Here is a 25,433-nt window from a genome sequence, read left to right as displayed (position 1 = left end):
TATTATTATTATTATTATTAGTATTATTATTAGTATTAGTATTAGTATTATTACTAATAATTTTAATAATAATAATTTAAAAAAAATTACCTTAACACCTTTCCATTTTTAGTATTTAGTATAATATGATGTGATTAATATCTAACATTTAATCAATTAGATGTTTTATAATATTTTATTTTAGTGTAGGGGTAAAATACTATTATTAATAATAATAATTTTTGACTTAACATCTTTCTACATTTAGTATTTAGTATAAAATGATGTGATTACAATTTAGCATTTAATTTATTAGATATTTTATAATATTTAATTTATTAGATATTTTATAATATTTAATTTTAGTGTAGGGGTAAAATAGTAATCCAACTTTGAACCTAAAACCTTCCCACTTATAATAATACTAGTTTCTTCGCACGTGTGTTTCATGTGAATTTTTATAGATACGTTAGAATGACTATATAAAATTTCATGAAAATATATATGTAAATTGTAATGAACAATAAAATGCAACAATTACAAAATAATAATAAAGACTTACGACAATAAAACATTTATAGAAAACTAAATTAAGAAGTCTAATAGAGAAAAAAAAAAGACAAAAAGAAACAGATTTAAGAAAAAATACAAGGTAGACATTATTCTTATAAGACTGATACATATATAGATTAAAAAATAAGTACAAAATTAGTACATAACTCTCCGAGTTCTTATCGATTCCTTCCATAGCCTATCAAAATTCAAGAGTCTTCTTCATCTACTTTAACTATAGAATAAAAATAATAATAGCCTAATAATCTTGGTAGGGATTTCATGAGATAAAGAAGTTGAATTTATATAGATAGAATAGAAGGAATATCAAAAGATATCTTAAAGTGTTAGTTTAAATATTTAGAGGCTATGAATATGAAAAGATGAGAGTTATGAATATAAGAGTATAAAAGTTGAATAAGTAATTAGAAAATAATAGTAAATAAATGAAGAATAGGAAAAAGAAAATTAAAGTTAGCAAACTATGTAGAAAAAACAACTAAAGTTCTTATCACGTAATTAAGCATCAATGAAGTTAAATTTGTGAAGCTAGAGTCATTCTTTAATAATAATCAAGAGGACATTATCAATGTGTGTGTCTCTATTTTGCAGATTTGCACCCTTCAAATTATTAAATTTCGTTATTTATCATAAAGGATAATATTTTATCCACATAAATTATATTAAAGGAAAAAGTTATGAGAAGAGGAAAAGTATAGCAATTTAGGTATAGACTTTTTTTATTTTTTTCTTTATATATATATATAGAGAGAGATTATAGATGAAATATTAATAAATTAGATATTTAATTAGGAATTAATCGTAGGAAGTCTAAAAGTCATTTAACATTTTAATTAAACTTATACAATCAAATATTTAAATATTTTATAACAATTTAATTAATAGAAGGGGTAAAATCGTAATTCAACTTTCAACTTTTTTTGTTCATGCTTATTGTAATACTAGTAAAGAAAGTCCGAGCGCTGCCCGGGCCCAACATTAATAAAGTTATATTGTTACTCTCTCCATCCCATATTAGATGAGAATCTTACTAAAAATATTTTTTTCATATTATTTGAGCACTTATTAAATTAGGATAGAATTAATTAATTCTTTTCCATTTTACCCCTACAATTAATATGATCATTCCTATATTATATGTGTATTTTTAGTAACTCATTTCAATGTGCATTGATATAAACAAAGGGCAAAATGGTGAAGTCTTCCAATGTATTAATGATTTCTTAATCACCGTGTAAAGTTGGAAGTGCCCATCTAATATGGGACGGAGGGAGTATAGTTTATGTATTGTTATAATATATTTTGCTCATAAGTGAGCGAATATAGAAACTTATTTGTGATTTGTCTTTTTAATTTCAATTTTAAATAGCAAATAAATGTAGCGATAAGATTGAGGGTTGAAATGAAGCATATCTTTCTAAATTTAAGTAAAAATAAACAGAGTAGAAGTAACATTAGGGTTATTGATAGGACGATTCATTCGGTTATTTTTAAAAAAATTATATCATTCAATTTTTTGGCTATTTTATAATGTATAACCAAAATTAAAATTTTAAAATCATCCCAATCCTAATTTATGTGACAGAAGCTGTACAAAAATTAGTCTTTTTTTTGTTGTCTTGTAGATATTTTAAGTTATTATTTATTGTACATTATAGTACTTTTTATTAAAGTTTTTAATAACATATGTTACTTTTTATGTTTGAGAGTTAAACCAACTTTTTTTTATATGTCTTTTAATTTTATATGTGTTTTGTCCTTTTCCATTTTGAAAAACCAATACTCTCTCCATTTTATTTTATATGTCATTTCTTTTTATAAATATATTGGTTATTCCCTCTTTTTATTGGAACACATGTTGACTTGTGGTGAATACTTATTCCCTCTTCTTATATAGTAAAATATATATTTTAAGTTATTATTTATTGTAAATTATAGTACTTTTTATTAAAGTTTTTAATAACATATGTTACTTTTTATGTTTGAGAGTTAAACCAACTTTTTTTTATATGTCTTTTAATTTTATATGTGTTTTGTCCTTTTCCATTTTGAAAAACCAATACTCTCTCCATTTTATTTTATATGTCATTTCTTTTTATAAATATATTGGTTATTCCCTCTTTTTATTGGAACACATGTTGACTTGTGCTGAATACTTATTCCCTCTTCTTATATAGTAATATATATATGATATGATATGATATAATATATGATACTCCCTCCGTCCCATTTTATGTGATGTAGTTTGACTCGGCACAGAGTTTAAGAAAGAAAGGAAGACTTTTAAAACTTGTGGTCCAAAATGAATGATAGAAATTTGTGTGGTTGTAAATCATTTCATTAAGGTTAAAATAGACATTTTATAGTTAAATTGTTACTAAATATAGAAATGTGTCATTCTTTTTGGGACTGACTAAAAAGAAAAGTGAGTCATATAAATTGGGACAGAGGGAGTATATGATATGATATTGCTATATATTTACTTATAATTCATGCATTTGTGCTTAATTCTTATCCGGTTAGTAAATTATCTCCAAATGTTTGCACCATTCTGTAGTTGAAATGAACATTTACTGAAGTCTAAACACTCAAACTATCAAAGGCAAATTTATCAAATAAATATCCTTTAGTTGGATATAATGTGTAAATTTATTTTTATTGGTAGATAATTTATTCTCTTTGTTTGACCTTCAATTTGTACAAAGCATTTCTCTTTCTTAATTTATCATACTTAAACCTGGTCTTATAGTACTTTTCGTTTTACTAAATTGCAGGGTTCTAAAAAAGTAGAAATATTGGTGGTAGAACAACAAGCATTAAAGGGTGTGAATCTAAGCACCGAAGCATTTCGGAAAATGAAAAAACTTAGGGTGCTTAAAATCGACGACTTACATATTAGTGGAGATTTTGAGCTATTGTCCAAGGAGCTCAGATGGTTGTCTTGGGAAGGATGTCCTTTAAAATGTATACCATCAAATTTTCCATCTGAGAAACTTGTATTTCTGAATATGAAAGGGAGCAATATCCAAGAATTTGGTTTGAATTTGCAGGTTCGTTACTCAATTCTGCAATTTTATGTGTCATGTTTAAGAGAAAGAATTATTGAAAAAATATTATTTTGTTTACTTTTAGTATTGTAGAAATTTGAAAAAGCTGGATCTCTCTGATTGCAAGCGCCTCAGAAGAACTCCAAACTTCAAGGGTTCAAGAAGTCTCGAGACTTTGCTGCTTGAGAATTGCTCAAGTCTGAAGGAGATCCATCCATCAATAGGAAATTTGGACAGATTAACTGATCTTAAATTGTATGGTTGCAAAAAGATTACGGATCTTCCGAGCAGCATATGCCAGCTAAAATCCCTTACAATGTTGCACATTCATGGCTGCTCATCTTTACAAACACTGCCAGTTGATATTGGAGATATGCAAAGCCTAAAACATCTTTGGGCATCTGGAACAGGTATAAGAGAATTGCCTGGATCTGTTGAAATGCTAGGAAATCTTCAAGATTTGGAAATAGGAGATCTATACTTAGAGGCCAAAAGGAGGTTTTCTCAAACAAGAGTACGCCCCGTAGTATCCTTGTCAAAATTTATTTTTTGTTTACGCCTTTCCTACTGTGGTTTGTCGGAGGGTGATGTTCCTAGGAATATTGAGAGTTTATCCAACTTAGCTCTTTTAGATTTGAGCGGCAACAATTTCCTCTATCTACCCTTTGATTTTTCCAAGTTACCATTGTTGGCGTGCTTGTATTTGAGAGATTGTGAGAACCTTCAAACGCTCCCATCATTATCAAATTTAGAGTACCTTAGAATTGTTGAACTTAGGAATTGCCAAAAACTGGTCAAGATTACCGGGTTGGACAACCTCCCTTCAATTGGGACGATGGACATGGCTAATTGTACTTGTCTGCAGAATCCATTCAATGAAGGCTTCTTTAGTGCCCCTGCTCTATCATTTCCATCTAGAGAACATCAATGGTATGAGGTTAGTCCCTCTCCCTCTCTGATCTCTCTCTCTCGTATCACATTAATAATTAATGATCTAATTGTGTCTTAATTTGTCTGATGAAGCTGTCATTACGAATTTGTGTCGAATGCAATGATATTCCAGATTGGTGCAGCAATAAAGTAACAGCTCCATCTATCTGTTTGACTATGCCCACAGGACATAATAACAAGTTCTTAGGAATGGTTCTCTGGTTTGTTTGCCGCCATTGCGATGTACATGAGCTCGAACACTTCACTGTTACTATTGCCCATATAAAGCATTCAGGTGTTTCATGGAGTTGGTCTTTTGATAGATCTGACAGTCACGAAGTATCATGTGTATATTACTTATCTTACTCAAATGATAGACTTTTTAAAGGCCTGAACATCAAGGGCGGGGAACAGATAACAGTAGAGAATGAAACTGGCAGAGGCATAGCAAAGAAGATAGGGATCCATCTGTTATACTTGGACCAACATGGTAATGTTACATCTTTGCCGGGAGTTGTGGATCATTCTTATACTCCCTCCTACCCACAAAGACTTTCAGCAGGGCATATCAACTCAAACAACGACAACATATCCAATGAAATCCTACAAGTGAGGTCCGTATCAGTGGATATAAACGAGCAAAGTTCTGAGAGTGTGTTCAGTACCATGGAAAATGTGTTCCATGGAAATAGGCCATGGACCTGGATCTACCAAATGATAACAATGCCTCTAAAATGTCTTTTTGGAAAATGTTTTTCCGGAGAATAAGTAGGTTTCTTACTTATTTTCTTGTGTTCGTTATGTAAAAAAAAAGTTTGTTCTTAAAGTATTTGTATATATAACACCTTAGACACTTCTATCAATCTGTATTATTCAAAATTCTCATCCAACTACAAGCTGATTTGCTAAAAAGTATTTTTCATTCAGATTTTTTTTTTTCATCAGTCAGATGCCAAACACTAGAAACTTCGATCCTAGTTTTGTCATCCAATTAAAATTTCACAAGCATAACTAATTAAAAGTGTACATCTAGACGTCTCAACTAACAGCTAAACACTCCAACTCACCCTTAATGTGTCTCATGGACACCCTATATTGACGTGACACACAAGCTTAAAGTACAAAGAGGAAAACTTTGAACTAAACAAAAGTATATTGTACAATTCATCTATTCAATTAGTACAATTAAAAAGTTAGAAACAAATGGTATTATCATGATTTTGAGGAATATACAAATATTATATTTCCCATACGACTATACACCATTTTACAGTATTTTGTCATAAGATATTATGATAATTCAATCCATAGAAAAATGGGACCCCTGGAAGATTAAAAAACTGCATAAATAAATTACATTTTCGTTTTTTTCCCCACAGCAAGGATAGAGCACAAAATCAATATTTGGTTGGCATTCTGATAATATTTAATTTCTATTCCTTTTTTTCCTTCCAAAAATACTATAAAGAAAATGAAGTTGTTGGAGCAGAAGATAATGTTTGTTATTCCCTTGCTTTTCTTTGTTCCAAATACTATGCCTACTACTGGCATTTCGAATTTACATTTATAGGTTCTGAATTTTATAAAAAAACATTTACTGGTCGGGTTTGGGATAATTTTTTTACACATAACATACAAATTTCTTATCATAAATACAAAGTTCAATTTGGATCAAAATTACTGATTTTGTCTGCCTTACTATAAAGAGGTTCATGTGAACTCAATAGATTTTATACATACTATTTATATATACTAAGAAAATCATAAAATAATTATTATAATTTGATTATGAACTCAATTATTATCATTCATAAATTTTAAATATTTATAAGGATTCATAAATTTTAAGTTCTGAATTCGCCTCTATGTCAATATGCTGGTATAGGACCAATGGTGCAGTAAGAGTGATCTATACAAAATTACAAAAAAAAAAAAAATGGGTTGGAGAGGGGGTTATAGGACCTTAGTTTAGTTAAGTTATATCTCTGAAATTTTGATCATAATTTAGGGAGTTACTTGTGTCTTATGCCAAAAAATTATAGACAAATTGAGACGGATGAATTACAATTCACAATTTGCTAGTACGTACTACTATAATAAATAAATTAATAATGAATATTATAATTCATTGATTTGAAGTAAACAATAAAAAGATGTTAATCCACAAGTAACTTCTTAGACTATGACCCAAATCTCAAGACACATCTTATCTAAAGTAAGGTCCTATTATCCTCGAACTCACACATTTGGCTTACGTGGCACACTCCATGACTCCACGTGGTTGAGGTGCATAGGAGATGTTTGGATGCCACGTAAGTTAAAAAGGTGTATATTGTTTTTTAAAAGGGTTCGGGAGGTAATAGGACCTCAGTTTAGTTTAGATATGTTTCTGAGATTTTGGTCATAGTCTAGGGGTACTTGTGCCTTATCCCTTTCTAAGGCACAAGTACCTTTCTAGACTATGACCGAAATCTCAGAGACACACCTTAACTAAACTAATGTCCTGTACCACTCCGAGCTCTTTTTTTTTTTTTTTTATAGTTTTGTACACCTTTTTGACTTACATGACATCCAAACATCTCCCACGCGCCTCAACTACGTAGATTACGAAGTGTGCCATATAAGTCAAAAAGTGTATAAAAATGGGGGCTCAAGTGGTAATAGTTTGAGCTAAATCCTTGTCAACATCTTCAAAGTTTATGATGGGTACCTCAAATCTGAAAATCTCAAAGCTCAAATTCGTTATCAATTTTGACTTGATCATGGACTAACATATGCCGGATTTATGCTACCCCAACATTTATTTATTAGAATTACTTAATACCGAAATTAACAAGCTGACCAATATGTAATACTAAAAATTTTTATCCAACTATTGTAACTTGATTTGCTAAAAACATATTTTTCATTCACCAATCAAAAACATCAATTCCAGAAAATATCATAATCCTAATTCTCATCCAAAGAAAAATTTCCCAAGTGTAACTAAGAGGAGCAGATCCATCGTAGAAGCTATGAGTTCAGCAAAACTCAATAACTTTAGCTATTAATAAATTCACTTAATATGTATAAATAATCTATCAAGAATTCAGTAAATAAAACAATCAAGTTGAACTCTAAAACACATAAACTCAAAATCCTAATCCGCCTAACTACTTAAGTAGTGACTCAAAAAATGAATCCATCAACAATATCAACAACACCACCAAAACTTCCCTTCGCACACATGTGATAAAATTGAAACGATATAGAGAGAGAATATATGACCTCTGCACAAAGATAATCGCGAAATGGTCCCACCAAAAAGCAAAATTCAATCATAAATCACAACAACATACAACATCATAATAGGTAGACACAAATAAAAACATAAAATTCATATACTCATTCAGGATCACCTCTACAACGATAATACTTAGAACAACCTCTACTATACGGATTCGACGGCGCCGGAAGGCAGCTCCGTGAATACGGTTGGCCGCCTCCGCCGCCGTTACAAACCGGTTGATCTCTTTTCAAAGCTCCAGGAGAAATATATTTTTTTCTTTCTGCAAGAAATCTTTTGCTAATTTCAGATTCCATTAAAAACTCCATATCTTCATTACACTTAGCTATTGTATCATTGCATTGTGATTGGCTATTAACAGATGTAATTATGAATAAAATGGTAAGAAAAAATGTGAAGAAATAGAACAATTTTATGAAATTTGGAGCTTCCATTTTTGTTTTTTTGGTTTTCTTTTTTTTGTGGATTGGTACATATGGTTCAATTATTTCTACTACTTTTTATTTTATTTTTCATAGTGGAAGACACAGAGTAGTGAGTACCAGGGGAACCGCACTAGTCCACCAACCAAAACCTAATTCTCCCCATGTGTATTGGTCGGTTCGACTTGGTGTATTATTAATTTTATTGGTTTTTTTACTTTTAGATATGCTAAACTAACAACGAAACTAATAAGATATTTTTTTTTATTGAATTTTTATTTAATCAATAAATAATGCTTGTTAAATAAATGTGTAGCTTCTCTAATAATTTTATGCCATAAGATAATAATAGAATTTAATAATTTTACAGAAAGCTCATAAAGTTGAAATCTCTAACAACTAGCATGAAAAAAACTATACAAGTGTAACACAAAGAGAAATTAAGAGGATTACAGTTATTAATTTCGGTATTGACGTTTTGTAAAAAGCTGAAACAATAATAACTAACATAAAAAGAACTATACAAGTGCAACACAAAGAGAAATTAAGAGGATTATGGTTATTACTTTTGATATTGACGTTTTGTAAACTCAAAGTTATAATAAAATATGAATCAAAAGCTAAAAGGCAAAAACAATAACTAGTAAGATATTGAGATTAATATTTAATATTTATATAGGAGTAAAATAGTAAATTACTACTGTCTTAATAAGTTATAATTTATCCAAAAATCTAAGATTAAAAAAGTAAAACCAAATTAATAATCCGATAATTATTTTTATAAAACCATTAAAACTCACTAACGTTAACGTAAGAATAATTTTTTCAATTTGATTAATCATCAATTTGGTTTTTGCACCCCTAATTTTAACTGTGCCACTTAAATTAAAACTAGGGGTATATGATTTTTTTTATGACTAATCCCAAAGGATAGAATTGTGGGTCCCAACACAAAGCAACCCTTCTTCCCCAATCGGCGCAATCGGCAACCGGAAACACGCCGGAGCTGCGCCGACGGGATTTTGGGAGTTCGCTTGGTTCCGATCACATTTCAACTCCCTTACATTTGCATTTTTCTCAAAATACTAAACGAAAATGAGAACGGAGCAAAAGATCTGGTCATTTTTCGCGTTGATTTTCTTTCTCCTAGCCATGGCTGCTATTCGCATCCACGCGTTGTGGTTCGTTTCCACCGTAGCAGTGCCGGTACTTCTGACCGGACTCATATCGGTCCTCCGCAATGTAAATCCTTTTCCGGCAGTGATGATTGTACCTCACTACACTTCCACCTTCAACGCCATAGGACCGATTGCCTCTCCGATTATACTCGAGCTCCTGAAGGAAGAAAATCTCAACATTCCTCCAGTATCGGTGTTCATCTCTGTCTCCGCCGCTGCCGTAGGCTTTTTCTGTTCCCTGATGATCGTGAGGACGAGGGCCGTTAGTACTGATTTGGGGATTTTGCACGGACTCTGCTACATTTCTGTTCATCTTGGATTACAGGAGTTCGATTACGGATGGCCGACTCTGGTAGCGTTCGGCCTTTCAACGGTGATGGTTTTTCTTCGAGTTTACTTGGAGACGCCGCCGCCGCGGCGTGTTGCTGGTAGAGTGTGATGACTGATGGCTGATTAGACCAGAAAAAATCCCTAACTGTTTAAGTTCTAATCTAATCTAATTAGTTTTACTAATTACATAAGTTATGGTTTAATGGACTATTAAGTATAGTAGCTAATTAGTCTAATTAATTAATATGAAGTCTTGTTTGATAGTTAAAAAAAATTACTCATTTTATCTCAATTTATGTGGTACGTACTTACACCTTGTTTGGATGGTTGTTATCGTTGTATTGTTTTGTTAGTTTAAGTATTATGTTTGTTTTGATTGTTACTCATTTCATTTTGTCTCAATTTATGTGGTAGTACTTATACCAATTTTGTGTGATCGAATTCTTCATAGTAGTTCCATCTCATATCCTCGTTTTCTGATGGGTTGTTTATCATTCATTATGAGAATGTCATATTATGTAATGACAGAGAACGGTACAATTTATCCAAACATTATATTTATCAAAACAATATTGTATGATACAGTATAAACATAACGCAATATGATATGATACATTACGAAACAATACATAACAACTATTCAATCAAAGTGTTAGTGAGGGTCGAACTTCTTAATTTTAACTAAGAATTAAAATTTGAATAAACTTTACATATCTAGAAACATACAAATTAGAGGCTAAAATTGAAGGTGACAAAAAACACATGCAATATTATAGGAGCAAAATCCATAAAATAAGTGGTTAATGTAATTTGAAGCATTTTTTTTTTTAAATTCTTCTAAAAATCGCGTAAAGGACTAATTAATTTCTCTCTAAACAAAAAAAGATATCATCTCTTTTCTTCTTTCTTCCCTCTCTTTCTCTTCTCATTTCTGCAATTTTATGCAGAAAGAGGAGAGAGAAAGAGAGCGGAAAAACAAAAAAGAAACATTTTTCCTTTTCCATAATTTCTTACAAACAAATAAACTCGTCAAAGAAAAGTTGAAAAATATTGAAAAGGATATATATTTTAGCAACATAACTAAAAAAAATAATCCATTCTTTATTATAAATCTACCAAATTTTATATTTTCTTGGATATTTATCAAGAATAAGGTTTGAGTTTTTTTTTTTTTGCTTTGTAATTACTTCTCTTGTATGTGTAATTAATAATTTGGTTTTGTGATATGCAGGGGTTTTTATTTGTTGGAAAGAATTGGCTTTTGAATATCAAGAATTATTATCTTATTATTATTTCTCTCCATTTTTAATTAAATGGAGGGAGTATCTGATAATGTTCATGGTGTTATATTAGCAATATCATCCAGTATTTTTATTGGTTCCAGCTTTGTTATCAAAAAACAAGGTCTAAAGAAAGCTGGTGCAAATGGAAAAAGAGCAGGTTTATTCTTTTTCTCGAAAATGGTTCAAAACTCGATGAATAATAGGCTTGTTTCTTTCTCCCCTTAAATACCAGACTTTTGTATGCAGAGAATCCGTGACACGTGGCTAACTTTGTATAGAGTAGTTTACTTATGCCAATTATGGGAATATGTCTTTGTCCTTGTGGGGACTGATTATTCTTGTATGTCATCTAGCCTTGTAAACAGTCTCTCGCAGAAATGCAAGTTCAATGTGATTTAGTCTTTTCTCGGCCCCTGGTTATAGCCGGAGAACATTAGTGCACCACGCTGCCCTTTTTATGTGTTGATGCTCAAAGTTACATTAGCATGACTTCTTGGGTTGTGATCAAGTTTAACATACTTGTAACAACCTTCATTGCTTTAAACTTCACAGTGGTTATACTGTCATATTTGGTTTAAATACATATAGTTTAGTTTGGTTAACTGGGCAGTGATATGCTCAACCCCAAACGCTAGCTCATGAGGGGAGGAATGCTCAAGTCTATATAAACAGACCACTAGTCCATTCCCCAACCAAATACACACATAGACATTCTACCAAAATACTATTATAAGTCCGGTACTAGACATTCAAAGGTAGTTATTAGAATACTGCATCATTTGCAAACACTGGAGGAACTACCAAAAGTCTAATACAATCAAAGTATTTGGCTTCTTTTTGCTGTTGAGGTTAGGCAAATTTGCCCTGTTACTATGACTTACCAATTATGTTGAATCTTGAAACAGGTTCAGGAGGCCATTCCTACTTGTTGGAACCTTGTTGGTGGGCTGGAATGTTATCTAGTAAGAGTCATATAACTCATTCTTATAACTTTTAGCATGAATTCATTGAACATATAGCCAATTCCAACTTGCTCGGGATTGCACTGTAGTTGTTGTATGTCTGAGAAAACCTACATGTATTATGGAACATGCTTTAGGAAGAAAAAACACAGAATATCATGAAAAAACTCATGGATAAGTTGTCTTAAGGAGTCTGATATATGAACTTATCTGTGAAATACTGATGGTTTTATTTAACGCTAATCTTCCGACTTCTTGTAGTGATTGTTGGAGAGGGAGCTAACTTTGCAGCTTATGCATATGCCCCGGCAGTACTCGTGACACCTTTAGGAGCTTTAAGTATGATTGTCAGGTACGTCGTTATGTAGCATCACTGGGTAGATTTCTTAATCAAAGAAGCTCATTGTGCTGCCGCACCTGTGTCAGATCCTCCAAAATACACTACTTTTGAAGGATCCAGTAGCATTTATGAAGAGTCCGAACACATAACTCTATAGTTCAATACTGATATAACTTTCATGTGCAGTGCAGTGTTAGCCCATTTTATTTTGAAGGAGAGGTTGCATATGTTTGGTATAGTTGGTTGTCTCCTCTGCGTGGTTGGATCAGTCACTATTGTCTTACATGCCCCATTAGAGAAGAGTATTCAATCTGTCAAGGATGTCTGGTACCTAGCAACAGAGCCAGGTATATTCAAGTTGATTGTCAGTTACATTCTTCCATTATTCGCAGAGGTGAGTCTAGCACGGGTTCTGCCAGTTCAATTTGAATCCATCACTTTCGGCTCGGACTATGTAGACATACACAAAACAATAACAACAACTACTACTACTACACCTCAATCCCAGACAAGTTGGGTCGACTATGTGAATCCTCACTTCTCCATATAAGCTCGCTAATGTCATCACCATACCAAATAAAAATAGAGGGAAAATGAGTTAAATAGTAGTAAAAATTATAATAAGTTCTCTAACAAAACTGAATCCTATTGCATTTGTAGATATCAGGTATATGGATCTTTTTCTTCCATTGCATCTATCCCAAGAAGTTGTAGGTCTTTCAAGACAACTCGTCTTCTTTCAACACCTTCACTCATCATAATTTCACACCTACAAGCCTGATGCATATGCAAGTCGATGTAGGCGTGCTAATTGCACCTTCTGCCAAATGTCGTCGCTTTTAATTTATGTATAGATATGAAATCTTTTCGAAAAAACATATACATCTAACAAGACCACACCATTTTGAACCCACTGACTTTCTAAACTCTAGATTTACCTATCTGAACACTTACATAACAAACGAATCTTTTTTTTTTTTGATAAAAGTAAGAGTTAGTCTATATTTATCCACAGGTATACTACCTCAAAAGTGTAGTTCCCCTCCAAAAGTGTCGTAGTTACATAGGCTCCTATACCTACCAAGTTACAGCCAGTCTATAGTTGTGCTGATTACTTCTGAGCTATCTAAGACTACTTGTTTACACCAAAAATAATACAGAGCTAAACAGTTAAGCTTAAATCTTTGTATGTTGCTCTGCTTTCCTTCATGACATCTCTGGTTCCTCTCTAGCCATACTGTCCACCATATACATGATGGGACCATCTTCCATCTCTCCTCCTTTCTTCCTGCATTTCCATCTCTATTCCAGCACTTCAAAACCTCTTTGATCCTTCCTGGTTTCACCCATTTAAGTATAGTGAAGTGATGGATTTACAAATTACAAACCAGATCCATGCTTTGTTTATGTTAACTAACCAAAAGGTTTTTGATAAGGACAGGGTTCCTCGCCTACACTTTCACAGTTCTGGTGCTTGTACTTATCCTTATTGTCCGGTATGTGCCTCGTTTTGGGCAGTCTCATTTGGTTGTCTACATCGGGATCTGTTCACTTGCGGGTTCTCTCACGGTCTGTTATTCTCTTTCATGTACTGTAGTAGTCCACTGTTCCATGCGTACATTTCATACATCTTATCTCATGGTTGTTTTCTTGTGGTTATTCAGGTTATGGGTGTCAAAGCAATAGGAATTGCTATAAAGCTCACAATTGGAGGGCAAAATCAATTCAAGTATTTTGAGACATGGATTTTTATAGTGCTTGTCCTCATCTTTTGCCTTTTGCAGCTAAACTATTTGAACAAGGTACTCACATTGCCTTCCCTTATAATTTTAGAATTCTAAGTAAAATTGGTTTTCTGATATGTTGATTTGGTTTGAATAAGTTAGTCATACCTCTCATCTAGTGCCATTTTTACATAATTTCTCTAAACCATATCAATTGATCAACTACGTCTCAATCTCAAATTTAAAGTTGTCTCATCTTACTTGATACTTGTTTTTTTTTAAAAGATAAATGTTTACATGACTATTGTATGTTCTGCAGGCACTTGACACATTTAACACCGCTGTGGTTTCCCCGATATACTACGTCATGTTTACAACACTGACCATTCTTGCAAGCATGATAATGTTTAAGGTGATTCAACATTAAGTTTTGTGGTTATGGCTATTCAGAATTCTTAGTTTTATCAGTTACCACTTTTTTGAGATCACATGGATTGGTCATTTGTAGTTACAGTAATAAAACAATACTGCGGATTACTGGATAAATAGGTATATCAAAATTGACTGTTTCAAAGGGAAAGAAATGATGTTTGAGAGAAAAGAAAGTTTGCTTGCTTTTCAAGAAGCATGACAAAGGATTTCATTTGTAATCGAAATGTTAGGAAGATGAACCCTAATTGAATTATCAGCTTATCTATTTTCTAATGAGTATATACTGTATTGTTCTCGTGTTTTCATTTGATCGGAAAGTTGTAACTCCACACTTCTCTAATTTTGGTGATACGTTTTGGGATTCAGGACTATGTTCATCAGAATACGACACAGATAATTACAGAGTTATGTGGTTTTGTAACTATCCTCTGTGGTACTTTTCTCCTTCACAAAACAAAGGACATGGGAAACAATCCATCCATACCATTACCTGTTATCGTTCCAACAACAGATATGGATTATAAGCAAGAAAGTGAAACCACAAAAGTTACAGTTGAGGTTTGAAGAAAATGGTGTAGGGTTTTGATCGGTAATTGCATCATCACGAGAGCACAGGGAAGATGGAGACACTCACTCATAAAGAAGGAAGATAGAAGCATTCCTCATTGGATAAAACAGAAGGCGAAAATGAGGTGTGATGGTTTTTGACAGGTTGAAGCCAATGCTATACTAGGAGGACATTTCAATATCATTCTTTTTGTTATTTTGGCTTTCGAAAGATTTAACAGTGTGGAAACCAATATCCAATTGACATGCTTCTTCGAAATATATATACAGATAATATGAGAAAAGAACTGAAATTTTGTTGTTCCAGACTAGCATTTCCTTGTGTATACAGGTCATTGCCTGTATCGAGATTCTCTTGTTACTTTGTACAGTTGGTTTTCAATGTCTTTCACTTCTTTTTGGTTCAAGTTATTGTTGTATTTATAATAGATAGGTAAGTAATGTTTTAAAGATAATTTACATTGATCATTCTAATGCATTATGAGTTGTGTATGTCATGAGGAATCTTGAGGACATCAAATTGATACTTGTAAGTTCTGTTGCTCAGATTCTTCAGAATTGCTGCCATATCCGTGTCGGATTCTCCAAAAATGCACTACTTTTGGAGGATCCAGCACGCACATGGTGGTATTCTAGAAGAGTTCGAACAACATAGTGTGCAAGTGCAATTCAACATGTATTGTCAAGTTTTTGATTGTAGTAGCCTGGAAATAAGAGCATAAACTTATAATATGACGACAGAAATCAAGGTTAAACTCTTCAAGTCTTGGATCACCAGCATATATTTTTGGTCCAAGACCAAACATTTTAATCCTATTTCAACGCGAGATTTTGTTGGAGCTCATTTGGTAAATAGTGATTATCTAACATAGTCGTTTAGTTTCATCTTTTAACATCATTTTTGGCCTAAGAGCCATTTGGTGATAACTAAGGAGTACATTCAGAGATTTCATAGAAGATGTGATAAATACGGAGTTCTCGTACAAGATGACATATGTTCCACTAATCAGAAAAAGCAGATAAAGCTACCACCTACATAGATGTGTAGAGACACTTTTGGAACCAAGGGTAGAGCTGGAAATGCACACTAAATTCTACTTGTGAACCAGTCAACAACAACAACAAAATAAGAAAGTTCACTAAAAAAAATGATGGTATTATATAAATATATCAAAATATTTTATTGAACAATGGCGACATAAAAACTTAAAGGCCGAGAACTCTACATTCTATACTGGCTACATTAAAAAGGGGATATGGGAAACATTATTCAAATACATAGGCTCTGAGTAGAAACCTAATGTCAAATAATACAATTACAAGTTACTGACCTTTACACATGTTCATCTCTTGCAAGGTACATGCACCTTCCCTATTCAGGTGATCGATGTAAATACTAAAAGGAGCTTGCTTTTATTTATCCATCAACGATAAATTGGTCTTCTTGAGCATCATCTACAACCCTTGCATCACCGTGAACCATTCCGTTGACATGGTGCAAGTTTTGCATCATTTGTGAAAGATAATGGTTGCTAGCTCCTGTGTGATCAGAAAGCCCAGTTGGATGACCAGTCCACTGAGAAAAAATTCCAAGAAGCTGACTAGTAAGATTTTGTTGTTCGTGAAGTATCCGAGTCTGGACCTGGCTCATTTCAACTCGATGCTGACCTAACATCTCGTCAATCCTCTTCTTCCAATCTGATCTCCTCTTGTGCATTCTTTCTTCACGTTCTCTCTCAAATATAAGCTGTTCCTCTCGTCTCCTCCTCTCTCTCTCCTCACTTTCCTTCTCCATTGCTTCCCATTCTTGAATTCTCTGTCTCTGCAACTTCTCCCTCGCCTTCTCCCTTTCCTCCCTCTCTCTTTCTCTTTCTTCCCATTTTCTCTCACGTTCTTGTTCAAGTTCTATTCTAAGATGTTCTCTCCTCTGCCGCTCCCGCTCCCTCTCAGCTTCACGCTGCTCAAACCGAGCTTCCATTTCCTTTAACTGTGCCAACTGCGTTGCAAGAAAACCCCACGCCCTCTTCTCCACCCCTTTTAGTTTCTTCTTCTTTCTCGTATCAGATCCAGTTGGCTCGATGTCTTCGTAAACAAATCCACTATCCGCATCTTCCTTCAAATGATTATTCCTCCTGATACTACCATTGAAATTCTCCTCTCCTTCTTCTCCATCATAATCAAACTCCATACCTGTAACACCATGATCAACCCCATTAATAACTCCCGTAAAATCACCATCCCCAGCATGACCTAGATGCCCAAATTGATCAATCCCCATACCATTACCACTCCCATCAAATCCCCCACTATTTTCATTTCCATCTCCTACAACCGCCATGGAGTCGCTACAATTGAAGACAAGTGTATTGACATCCCCAAACACTTCCTTATACCTTAAAAAGTTCGACCAATGAGATAGCCCCTCCATCCAATCGAACTCCTCCCCAGCACCCGACTCCTCCCCAGAGTTTGGCTTCTTAATCTTCTGCTTCACCAGTGTATACTGATGCCTCATGTTCTGCACTTTAGTGGACACATCCTTCCAAGTCCATTGCCATGGATACGTGATCGGATCACGAACATTGTGCACAGAATTCACATGTAAAGCTATAGGTCTATACTTCTTTTCCCTAGTTTTCATTTTAGCTAAAGTCCCATCACATAACATCTCACCATACTTATCAATTAGAGTTCTTTCTTCTGCCTCAGTCCACTTTTTCCTTCTAGGTTGTGGCATCATCAAATAAAACTAACTCCACAACAACTCAAATACACAAAACCCCAAATTTCAGCTCTTCACCACAAATCCAAAAAAAAATCAATCAACACTTCAAATAACTCAAAATTTGTCCAAAAAAAGCTAATGGGTGTACCAAAGATAACTCATTTTCTCAACCAACAAACTTTTTCCTTCTTGGTAGTGGCATCATCAAACAAAACTTAACTCCACTACTGAAACCAACAAACTCTAAGCAACTCAAGAATCACATACACAACAGCTCAAATACCCAAAACCCCAAATTTCAGCTCTTCACCACAAATCCAAATAAAATCAATCAACACTACAAATAACCCAAATTTTGTCCAAGAAAAGCTAATGGGTGCACCAAAGATCACTCCTTTTCTCAACCAACAAACTTTTTCCTTCTTGGTAGTGGCATCATCAAACAAAACTAACTCCACTACTCAAATCAACAAACTCTAAGCAGCTCAAGAATCACATACACAACAACTCAAATACCCAACACCCCAAATTTCCGCTCTTTACCACAAACTCAAATAAAATCAATCAACACTTCAAATAACTCAAAATTTGTCCAAGAAAAGCTACTGGGTTTACTAAAAATCACTCCTTTTCTCAACCAACATACTTTTCATCAAATAAAACTAACTCCACTACTCAAATCAACAAACTCCAAGCAGCTCAAGAATCACATACACAACAACTCAAATACCCAAAACCCAAATTTCAGCTCTTTACCACAAATCCAATAAAATCAATCAACACTACAAATAACTCAAAATTTGTCCAAGAAAAGCTAAAGGGTATACCCAAAATCACAACTTTTTAGCAAATACCCATATAAAATCAAGAAAGAATATTGCCATAGCCCATATATATATCAAAAAACTGACCTTTAAACCAATAATAGGTTTCTTGAATTGGGAAAAGTAAAGTAGTGTGATAAAGTGGAAATTTTTTTGTGGAGAAATTTGAAGGGAGATGAAAGGGACAAAAATGGAAATTGAGTTTTTAAGGTTTTGATTGTGGGGATTGATTTCTGCAGTGAGTAGTTCAACTGTGTCAAAATCATTTCTTTCTTTACTGTTCAATGAGCAGAGATCAGTTTACAAAAGATTCCAAGGAGCTGAAGAGGAATCACATAGTGAAATGACTTTATTGCCCTTATAGTATTTTATTTTAATTTATTTTGATCTTTTAAAATATATTTTTATAACAATTACTACTTTTTTGGTGGCTGGGAATTTTTTATAACTGCATTTGATGTTCACTTTTTTTTTCCTATTTAGAACTACAGATTCTGAATTGATAGAATCATTTTTGTTAAGACCAAAGAAAAAATGTCTTGCTAGGAATAGTTGTCTAGCCATATGGCAGTGAATTCATTCTCGGGCCTTTTACATCTATTATTGGTCACACTATGAAAATAAATATGGGTTTAAAAAGCAATTTCGAACTTATCTTGGAACTTGATGAGTTTATTTGACAAATTTTATTTTCAATTTTTATATCAGTAATTAATTACATATTGTTTATTGAAAAATGAATAAGAAATGTCTAATTCCAATTACGCCAACCCCAAAAGCAGTAGAAAAGAACTTAAACATGAAAAAAAAAGAGAGAATAGTATAGGTTTATCAAATATTTATCAAATCGTGAAAAAGAATCGATTAAAGACAAATAAATTCATAATTCATTTTATGTCAAGCAATACATGATGTAATTAACTTTTGATATGAAAGTAGAATCGAAACATGTAAGTGGATCGACTCATCTCCAACAAATAAATCGCTTGTCAACACACGTGATTATATATCATGTTTCAACAACTAAAACTAGGAAAATAGCTTCCAAACATTTGGGATCATAATTCCAAATCCACGAACTCGAAAAATAATAGAAAAAAAAACTAAAACATGAAATAACTTATGATATAACAGTAAAAACAAGACATATAGATAGATCGACTCATCATCAAGTTCCCACTTAACGCATCAATCCGCCGCCACCTGACATCATCCTAATATTAGACATTCCACCTTTACCATCAGCATTAGCAGGTGAATTAGCAAAATGTTTAGCAATTTCAGGATTTTCTTCCATAATCTTCTTGATTTGATCTTGATTTTGTATCTCATCACTTGTTGGTAATCCTTTTTGCTTTTGTTTTTGATCAAACATCATTTTTTCAACTGCTGATCTTGTTTCTAAGTCCAATTCTGATAGTCTACTTGGCTCTGGCTCAGCTTTTTGTGTGTCAATTTCAGGGCTATTTTTGAACAAACTTTTCCACCAATCAGATTGATTCCTTTTAGTCATGAGAATTGTTACTTGTTTTTGATCTTCTAAACTCCAAAAACATTCATCACCTTTCACAGGCTCCAATAGTTCACCTTGTTAGCAAAATAAACCGTATTTAAAGAGATATTGTTCGTATATTATTTCGATGAATACAAAGTTATTGCATAGTGCAAGTAACAACCAGTTTAACTCGATAAGAAGTACAAACATATATATGAAGAAAAAAAATTAACCTAAATAGCTGGTCACTAGCTGCTTAAATTAAAAATAGACAACATACGTATAATATATGTATAATGCGCATATAACTTTTGTATAATTTATGTATATGACTTTTTAAAATAGTAAATCTGACTGGTTATTTGGAGAAAAAAACCCTATACTAAAAATATTCAGAACTCATTTGTACCTTAGAAGGTGTGACAATCCCATTTCATGTCTATCTAGTGGCGAATCTAGTTTAAAAAGTTATGAATTCATCTGATCTCAATATTTTGACACGAAACTTAGATTTATAAGTTAAAAATTATCGATTTCAATAAAAGTTAAATTCTGAATCTGCTTCGACGTTTATGTATATAAACAAAATTATCTAATTACACACCTTCAACAATTGGTGGTTGATTCTTGAGTCCAACTTTGATGGAATTGTTCTTGATATCCACAGCTAAAAATCTTGATTTTGTGCCAAGTGGCACTGTGACATTAATAGTAACATCTTGAAGAGTTTGTCCCCATGTATAATTTTCCATATCAAGACCATTAAATTGATTTGGCTTTAATTTCTTATTTTCTTCTTCTTTTTTTGAATCTAAAGAAGAAGAAGTGTTAATTGATTCTTGATTTTCATTTTCTTTAATTTCTTCTTGTTTTTCTTCTTCAACAACCTTTTTGGCTTGTGATTGATTTTCACCTTCAGTATAGTCTGAAAGAATTGCCATTTTTTTTAGTAAATTAAAAGAGGAAAAAAATTAGTGAATTGGTGTGTTAATTAAAATTAAAAAAGGAGTGTATTTATAGTAAATTATTAGAGAAAGAAAAGGAAATCTGAGTGTTAATAACAACAACAACATACCGTAAGACTCGTTATTGATTGAATTATAGCCTAAAAACATTGTGTCAATTCAGAATAAAGATATTAAAAAAAAAACCTATGATATATTATCTATTTGAATTAAAATTCGAAATTTTGTATCACTAGTCATGAATAGATTATAAACTCAATGTTAGCCATAAATTGTCTTTATTTTATATAATTCAAGTAAAAAGGAGTATTAATTATTCCCTTTATCTTAGTCCTACAAAAGTTAGATTGAATACTCTTCATCAGAGAGAACTATAGTAAGATAAATATAATTTTTTAATTCTTAATTAGATGTCATATTTAGGGCTTGAGCTATGGAAAAACAGATTATTATTTTTTCAATAACATCCCTTCTTCTTTAGAGGGTCATGTGACGCAAATTCAAATTAATAGAGACTTTAATATAAATATCGGACATTAAACGACAAGCAAAAGAAATAAAAGGTCTTGCCCCTTATTTCTTACAACATTGTGGGAATTAAACATAATTTCCATGTTGTTTTTCATTTTCCATTCAATATTTAATATTCGTATTAAAAAATCGATTAATTCCAATTCCCGTTAAGACATATTTAAGGGAAGCCATTATCCAACGGGAATATTTATATATCTAGGATTTGAACTGCATCTTATAATTAAAAAGTAAAGTATTTTTTATCTATTTCACTACACCCCTCGTTTGGTTAAGACATATTTAAAAAATACGATTATCTAACAGAAATATTTATTCATGTAGGACTCAAACAAAGTCTTATATTTAAAAAATAAATTAATTTTATCTATCTCTTTGGTTAACTAGTAACATTAAAAATAAAAATAAAATAAAATAAAAAAGTTACCTAAAGCATTATTAATTAGTTAGGAAAAGAAGTCTAGAGTCGGTTTACTAGGAAAAGTATAATACTTGCCTTTTTTCTAATATAAAATTTAATTCACACTAAATATTTATTTTTCTTTACTTTTACAATTCGAAATTCTAGAAAATAAATAAATAAAAATTAGGAAAAAAAGGTTATTAAGTCGGTTAATAATAACTTTAAGGACTTTCCAACTACACTAAGGATTCTTTTTTTTTTACACCAAGGATTCTAATTCTTAACAAAAACGGATTTTATTTTCCCTATATATACACCCAATTATTCTCCCAAAATTCTCACATCAATTCACATAATTTTCTCTTCTACTTGTGATAAAAAATTGTTTAATATTTTTTTCAAGAATGGCAATTCTTTCAGATTATCAAGAAGAAAATCAAGACCAAACCATGGAGATTATTGAGAAAGAACAAGAAAATTCTTCTACTTTAGCCCCCAAAGAAGAAGAGCATTCATCTTCAACCCCAAAAGAAGAGAAACTTAAGCCAAATAAGTCCAATGGACTTGATATGGAGAATTATTCATGGGGACAATCTCTTCAAGAAGTTACCATCAATGTCCCTGTTCCTCCAGGTATATAATAATTTAATTTATTATGTGTTTTATAAGGCGAAAAGAAATTTTTCTGATTATATATAAATCGTTGAATCCCTTTACGTTTAGGGTTGCTTTAGATATCTTATTTAAATTCTAAGTGTGACGTTCAATAAATCCCTTTGTATGAATTCTTGGTTTAAATAATCGAATCTCTCTAATGAAATTAAAAGGGCCGAGTCCAAAAATATGTTTTAGATCACTTGTTTAAATTTCAATCGTGACAATCTATTAGTACATTTTAAATCCTTTTACATAGATTATTGATTTTTTTTGCCATATACAATAAAGTATCTGAATGTCCTTAATGAAAGTTCCAATTTTGTTTACTTTTTTTACCTTAGGTACAAAATCAAGATTCATAATTGTGGAATTCAAGACCAATACTCTCAAAGTTGGACTAAAAAACCAACCACTAATATTAGATGGTGAATATTTCAAGGGAGTTAAAGTTGATGAATGTTATTGGAGTTTAGAAGATCAAAAAGAGATATCAATTCTTTTAACAAAACAAAACAAATCTGATTGGTGGAAAAGTTTATTCAAAGGTGGACAAGAAATTGACACACAAAAAGTTGAGCCAGAACCAAGTAAATTGTCTGATTTGGACACAGAAACAAGAGCAGCAGTTGAAAAAATGATGTTTGATCAAAGACAAAAACAAATGGGACTTCCATCAAGTGAGGAGATTAAGAATCAAGATATGCTTAAACAATTTATGGAACAAAATCCTGATATGGCTAAGAATTTTGGTAATGCTAAGATGATGATGCCAAATTCTAGGATGATGGAATAGTTGCATTTTTCTTTAGTAGATTTTGATTTATTTTTTTTTATATTATAGTATTTTTAGAGATTTATGTTATTGTTGGGTTTTTTTTTTGGATTTTATGAGGATTTTTTTTGTTTTGGTTAATGTGTTTTGATTTTTTTAAAATTAATTATGATGTTTGGATTAATTTGTGCGGTATTTTAAATACTTTTACTTGTTGATATTTTATTTGTTGAGATATTTATCCTTGCATTGGATCGGTAGTGAGAAGGCCATGATAAAATTGTCATTGTTATTTCGTATGATTTAATTTTATAACTCATTAGTTTTTTCTTCAGCTAATGGTCAAACAAAAAAATAATTAGGGTTAACGTATTATTATTATGGACCTAAATTATATACACTTACTGTTATAACTTTTAAAATATTTTAAATAAATACAAATTAATTTGATGATATAAAAATATTGTACAATTAATGTCAGTTCAAAATTCTTAAACTCAATATCTATATTTTCCAACATGCAGTATTATTATGCTTACATTATTCTTCTTATTAAAAGTAAAAAAGGTAAATATTTCGTCATTCTTTTTCTATTAAAATGTAAAAATAGAAATATGATCCTTTACAATCTTTCATAATCCACAAAGAATATTTATACGTATACACAACATATATAGATTAACTCGTGAATCAGGTTGTATATTGGTTGATTCGATTCAATTTTAAAGCTTATTAATACTAAAGTAGTGTTATAGAGCCATTAGACACATAAAGATGAAGCAAAATAGTAAGAGTAATTTAGTACCATATAGTATTATAGAATTTCATATGCATGATTATGAACATGCTACATCCTTCATAGATGTTTATTCACTAAGGATTATTTGACATATATTGCATCGTGTTACGTGCAACATATTTAATTGGTTTACTTGCAATTTTTCTAAATGAGTTATAATGCGTTGTATCCCATTTAAACATCACACATTTGTCTTCAACCAACAAGCACAATCCATCTTCACGTATGCTCCACTCACAATCTTCATCAACAGTGTGACAAGTTTTCTTGTCATTTGAGTCAAACAACATGAAAACCCCATGTTTTTCACGTAATGTCATCTCACAAGAAACGGTATTATTTCCTTTGGGATTAAAGGAAGGTGACATTTGATAAGACACTCCTGATTCCATCGGAGTATCTATCTTAGGTTTTCCATCTACAGAACAACTTGTGTTAACTGTATCTTTAGTTTCATTAGTCACTATAACAACAAAATATTCTAGTGAATTGATCAATGATGAAAAACTAAGTAGGAAAAAGCAAAATACTAAGTGATATTGTGATGAGGAAGACATATTGTGACTTTTTTCTTTCTTGTGATTTTCTTGTTGGTGTTAGCACTTATATTTATAGTGATTAATGTGTGTTATATGTATCTAATCAACTACTTTCATTAATGATAATAGTGATATAATATACCTTTTTATTGATACTATTTCATAAGGTCTTACCAACAAGTCATACCAATAAGTCATACCAACATGAAGATTTTTTATGACTCTTACACTAACCATGTGGATAATACTATTTGCAATAAATTTTTTCAATTGTAATTGCGAAATAAATAAAGAAGTGATATATTTTATTTATCAAGATTGTGGTTTGTGAGTACATATTTATATATTTTCTTGATTTTTCTCTCCTAATTTATTTTGTAATTTGAGGATCGTTAATAGCATATTTTTAAAAATGAAAATGATGTTCACCTCCTTGCGATGTATTTGGTCGCTATGAACATCAAACAACCCTTCGATATTTCACTTCCGCTTTGATAAAAGCATTATTTGATGTCTTGATTTCTTTGTGAATATCCTAAGAGTTAATGAGATTTTGAGACGATAGTTTTTACTTTAAGAAAGGCAGTATTTAAAATCTTCATATTTTTGTGAAAATCCAAAAATTTAGAGGATATTCTAAATACCTAGTCAAAATTATACATCCATTTAT

At 31.7% G+C, this 25,433-nt stretch overlaps 5 protein-coding genes across 8 annotated transcripts in view; 3 read left to right on the top strand and 2 right to left on the bottom strand.

The window, feature by feature from the left end:
* LOC125870633 (disease resistance protein RUN1-like) overlaps window positions 1-4,805 on the top strand; it is a 32,150-nt gene extending 27,345 nt beyond the window's left edge. The window contains exons 4-5 of the mRNA XM_049551110.1: window positions 3,327-3,602; window positions 3,685-4,805. Coding sequence (XP_049407067.1) covers window positions 3,327-3,602; window positions 3,685-4,608 — 1,200 coding nt within the window. The 3' untranslated portion in view covers window positions 4,609-4,805. The remainder of the gene's footprint in view (window positions 1-3,326; window positions 3,603-3,684) is intronic.
* Window positions 4,806-10,642: 5,837 nt separating this feature from the next.
* On the top strand, window positions 10,643-15,438 carry LOC125870639 (probable magnesium transporter NIPA2). Its single transcript, XM_049551119.1, has 9 exons — window positions 10,643-10,899; window positions 10,977-11,185; window positions 11,934-11,990; window positions 12,252-12,342; window positions 12,517-12,677; window positions 13,772-13,899; window positions 13,995-14,132; window positions 14,374-14,466; window positions 14,853-15,438. Exons 2-9 carry the CDS (start codon window positions 11,059-11,061, stop codon window positions 15,048-15,050), a joined length of 993 nt encoding a protein of 330 aa, XP_049407076.1. The 5' UTR covers window positions 10,643-10,899; window positions 10,977-11,058; the 3' UTR covers window positions 15,051-15,438.
* Window positions 15,439-16,195: 757 nt separating this feature from the next.
* Window positions 16,196-18,895, bottom strand: LOC125870636 (stress response protein NST1-like). 4 transcript variants are annotated; one of them, XM_049551116.1, is made up of 3 exons: window positions 18,425-18,895; window positions 17,994-18,190; window positions 16,196-17,802 (listed from the first exon to the last, which is right to left on the bottom strand). In XM_049551116.1, the coding sequence occupies exon 3, from the start codon at window positions 17,791-17,793 to the stop codon at window positions 16,471-16,473; it is 1,323 nt and encodes a 440-aa protein (XP_049407073.1). In that variant the 5' UTR covers window positions 17,794-17,802; window positions 17,994-18,190; window positions 18,425-18,895; the 3' UTR covers window positions 16,196-16,470. The 4 variants fall into 4 exon arrangements, with proteins under 4 accessions (XP_049407073.1, XP_049407071.1, XP_049407072.1 ...); XM_049551114.1 differs by lacking the exon at window positions 17,994-18,190 and having other exon boundaries at window positions 18,240-18,894; XM_049551115.1 differs by lacking the exon at window positions 17,994-18,190 and having other exon boundaries at window positions 16,196-17,956; window positions 18,425-18,894.
* Window positions 18,896-19,750: 855 nt separating this feature from the next.
* Window positions 19,751-21,038, bottom strand: LOC125870641 (protein BOBBER 1-like). Its single transcript, XM_049551122.1, has 2 exons — window positions 20,702-21,038; window positions 19,751-20,189 (listed from the first exon to the last, which is right to left on the bottom strand). Exons 1-2 carry the CDS (start codon window positions 21,036-21,038, stop codon window positions 19,783-19,785), a joined length of 744 nt encoding a protein of 247 aa, XP_049407079.1. The 3' UTR covers window positions 19,751-19,782.
* A 1,362-nt stretch (window positions 21,039-22,400) lies between these two features.
* Window positions 22,401-23,446, top strand: LOC125870118 (protein BOBBER 2-like). Its single transcript, XM_049550473.1, has 2 exons — window positions 22,401-22,629; window positions 22,995-23,446. Exons 1-2 carry the CDS (start codon window positions 22,401-22,403, stop codon window positions 23,444-23,446), a joined length of 681 nt encoding a protein of 226 aa, XP_049406430.1.
* Window positions 23,447-25,433: the final 1,987 nt, after the last annotated feature.

The sequence above is a fragment of the Solanum stenotomum genome, chromosome 7, assembly GCF_019186545.1.
Source record: "Solanum stenotomum isolate F172 chromosome 7, ASM1918654v1, whole genome shotgun sequence".
NCBI classification, from domain to species: domain Eukaryota; kingdom Viridiplantae; phylum Streptophyta; class Magnoliopsida; order Solanales; family Solanaceae; genus Solanum; species Solanum stenotomum.
The sequence above is the reverse complement of the archived record's forward strand: the minus strand, read 5'-3'. Positions and strand labels throughout refer to the sequence as shown.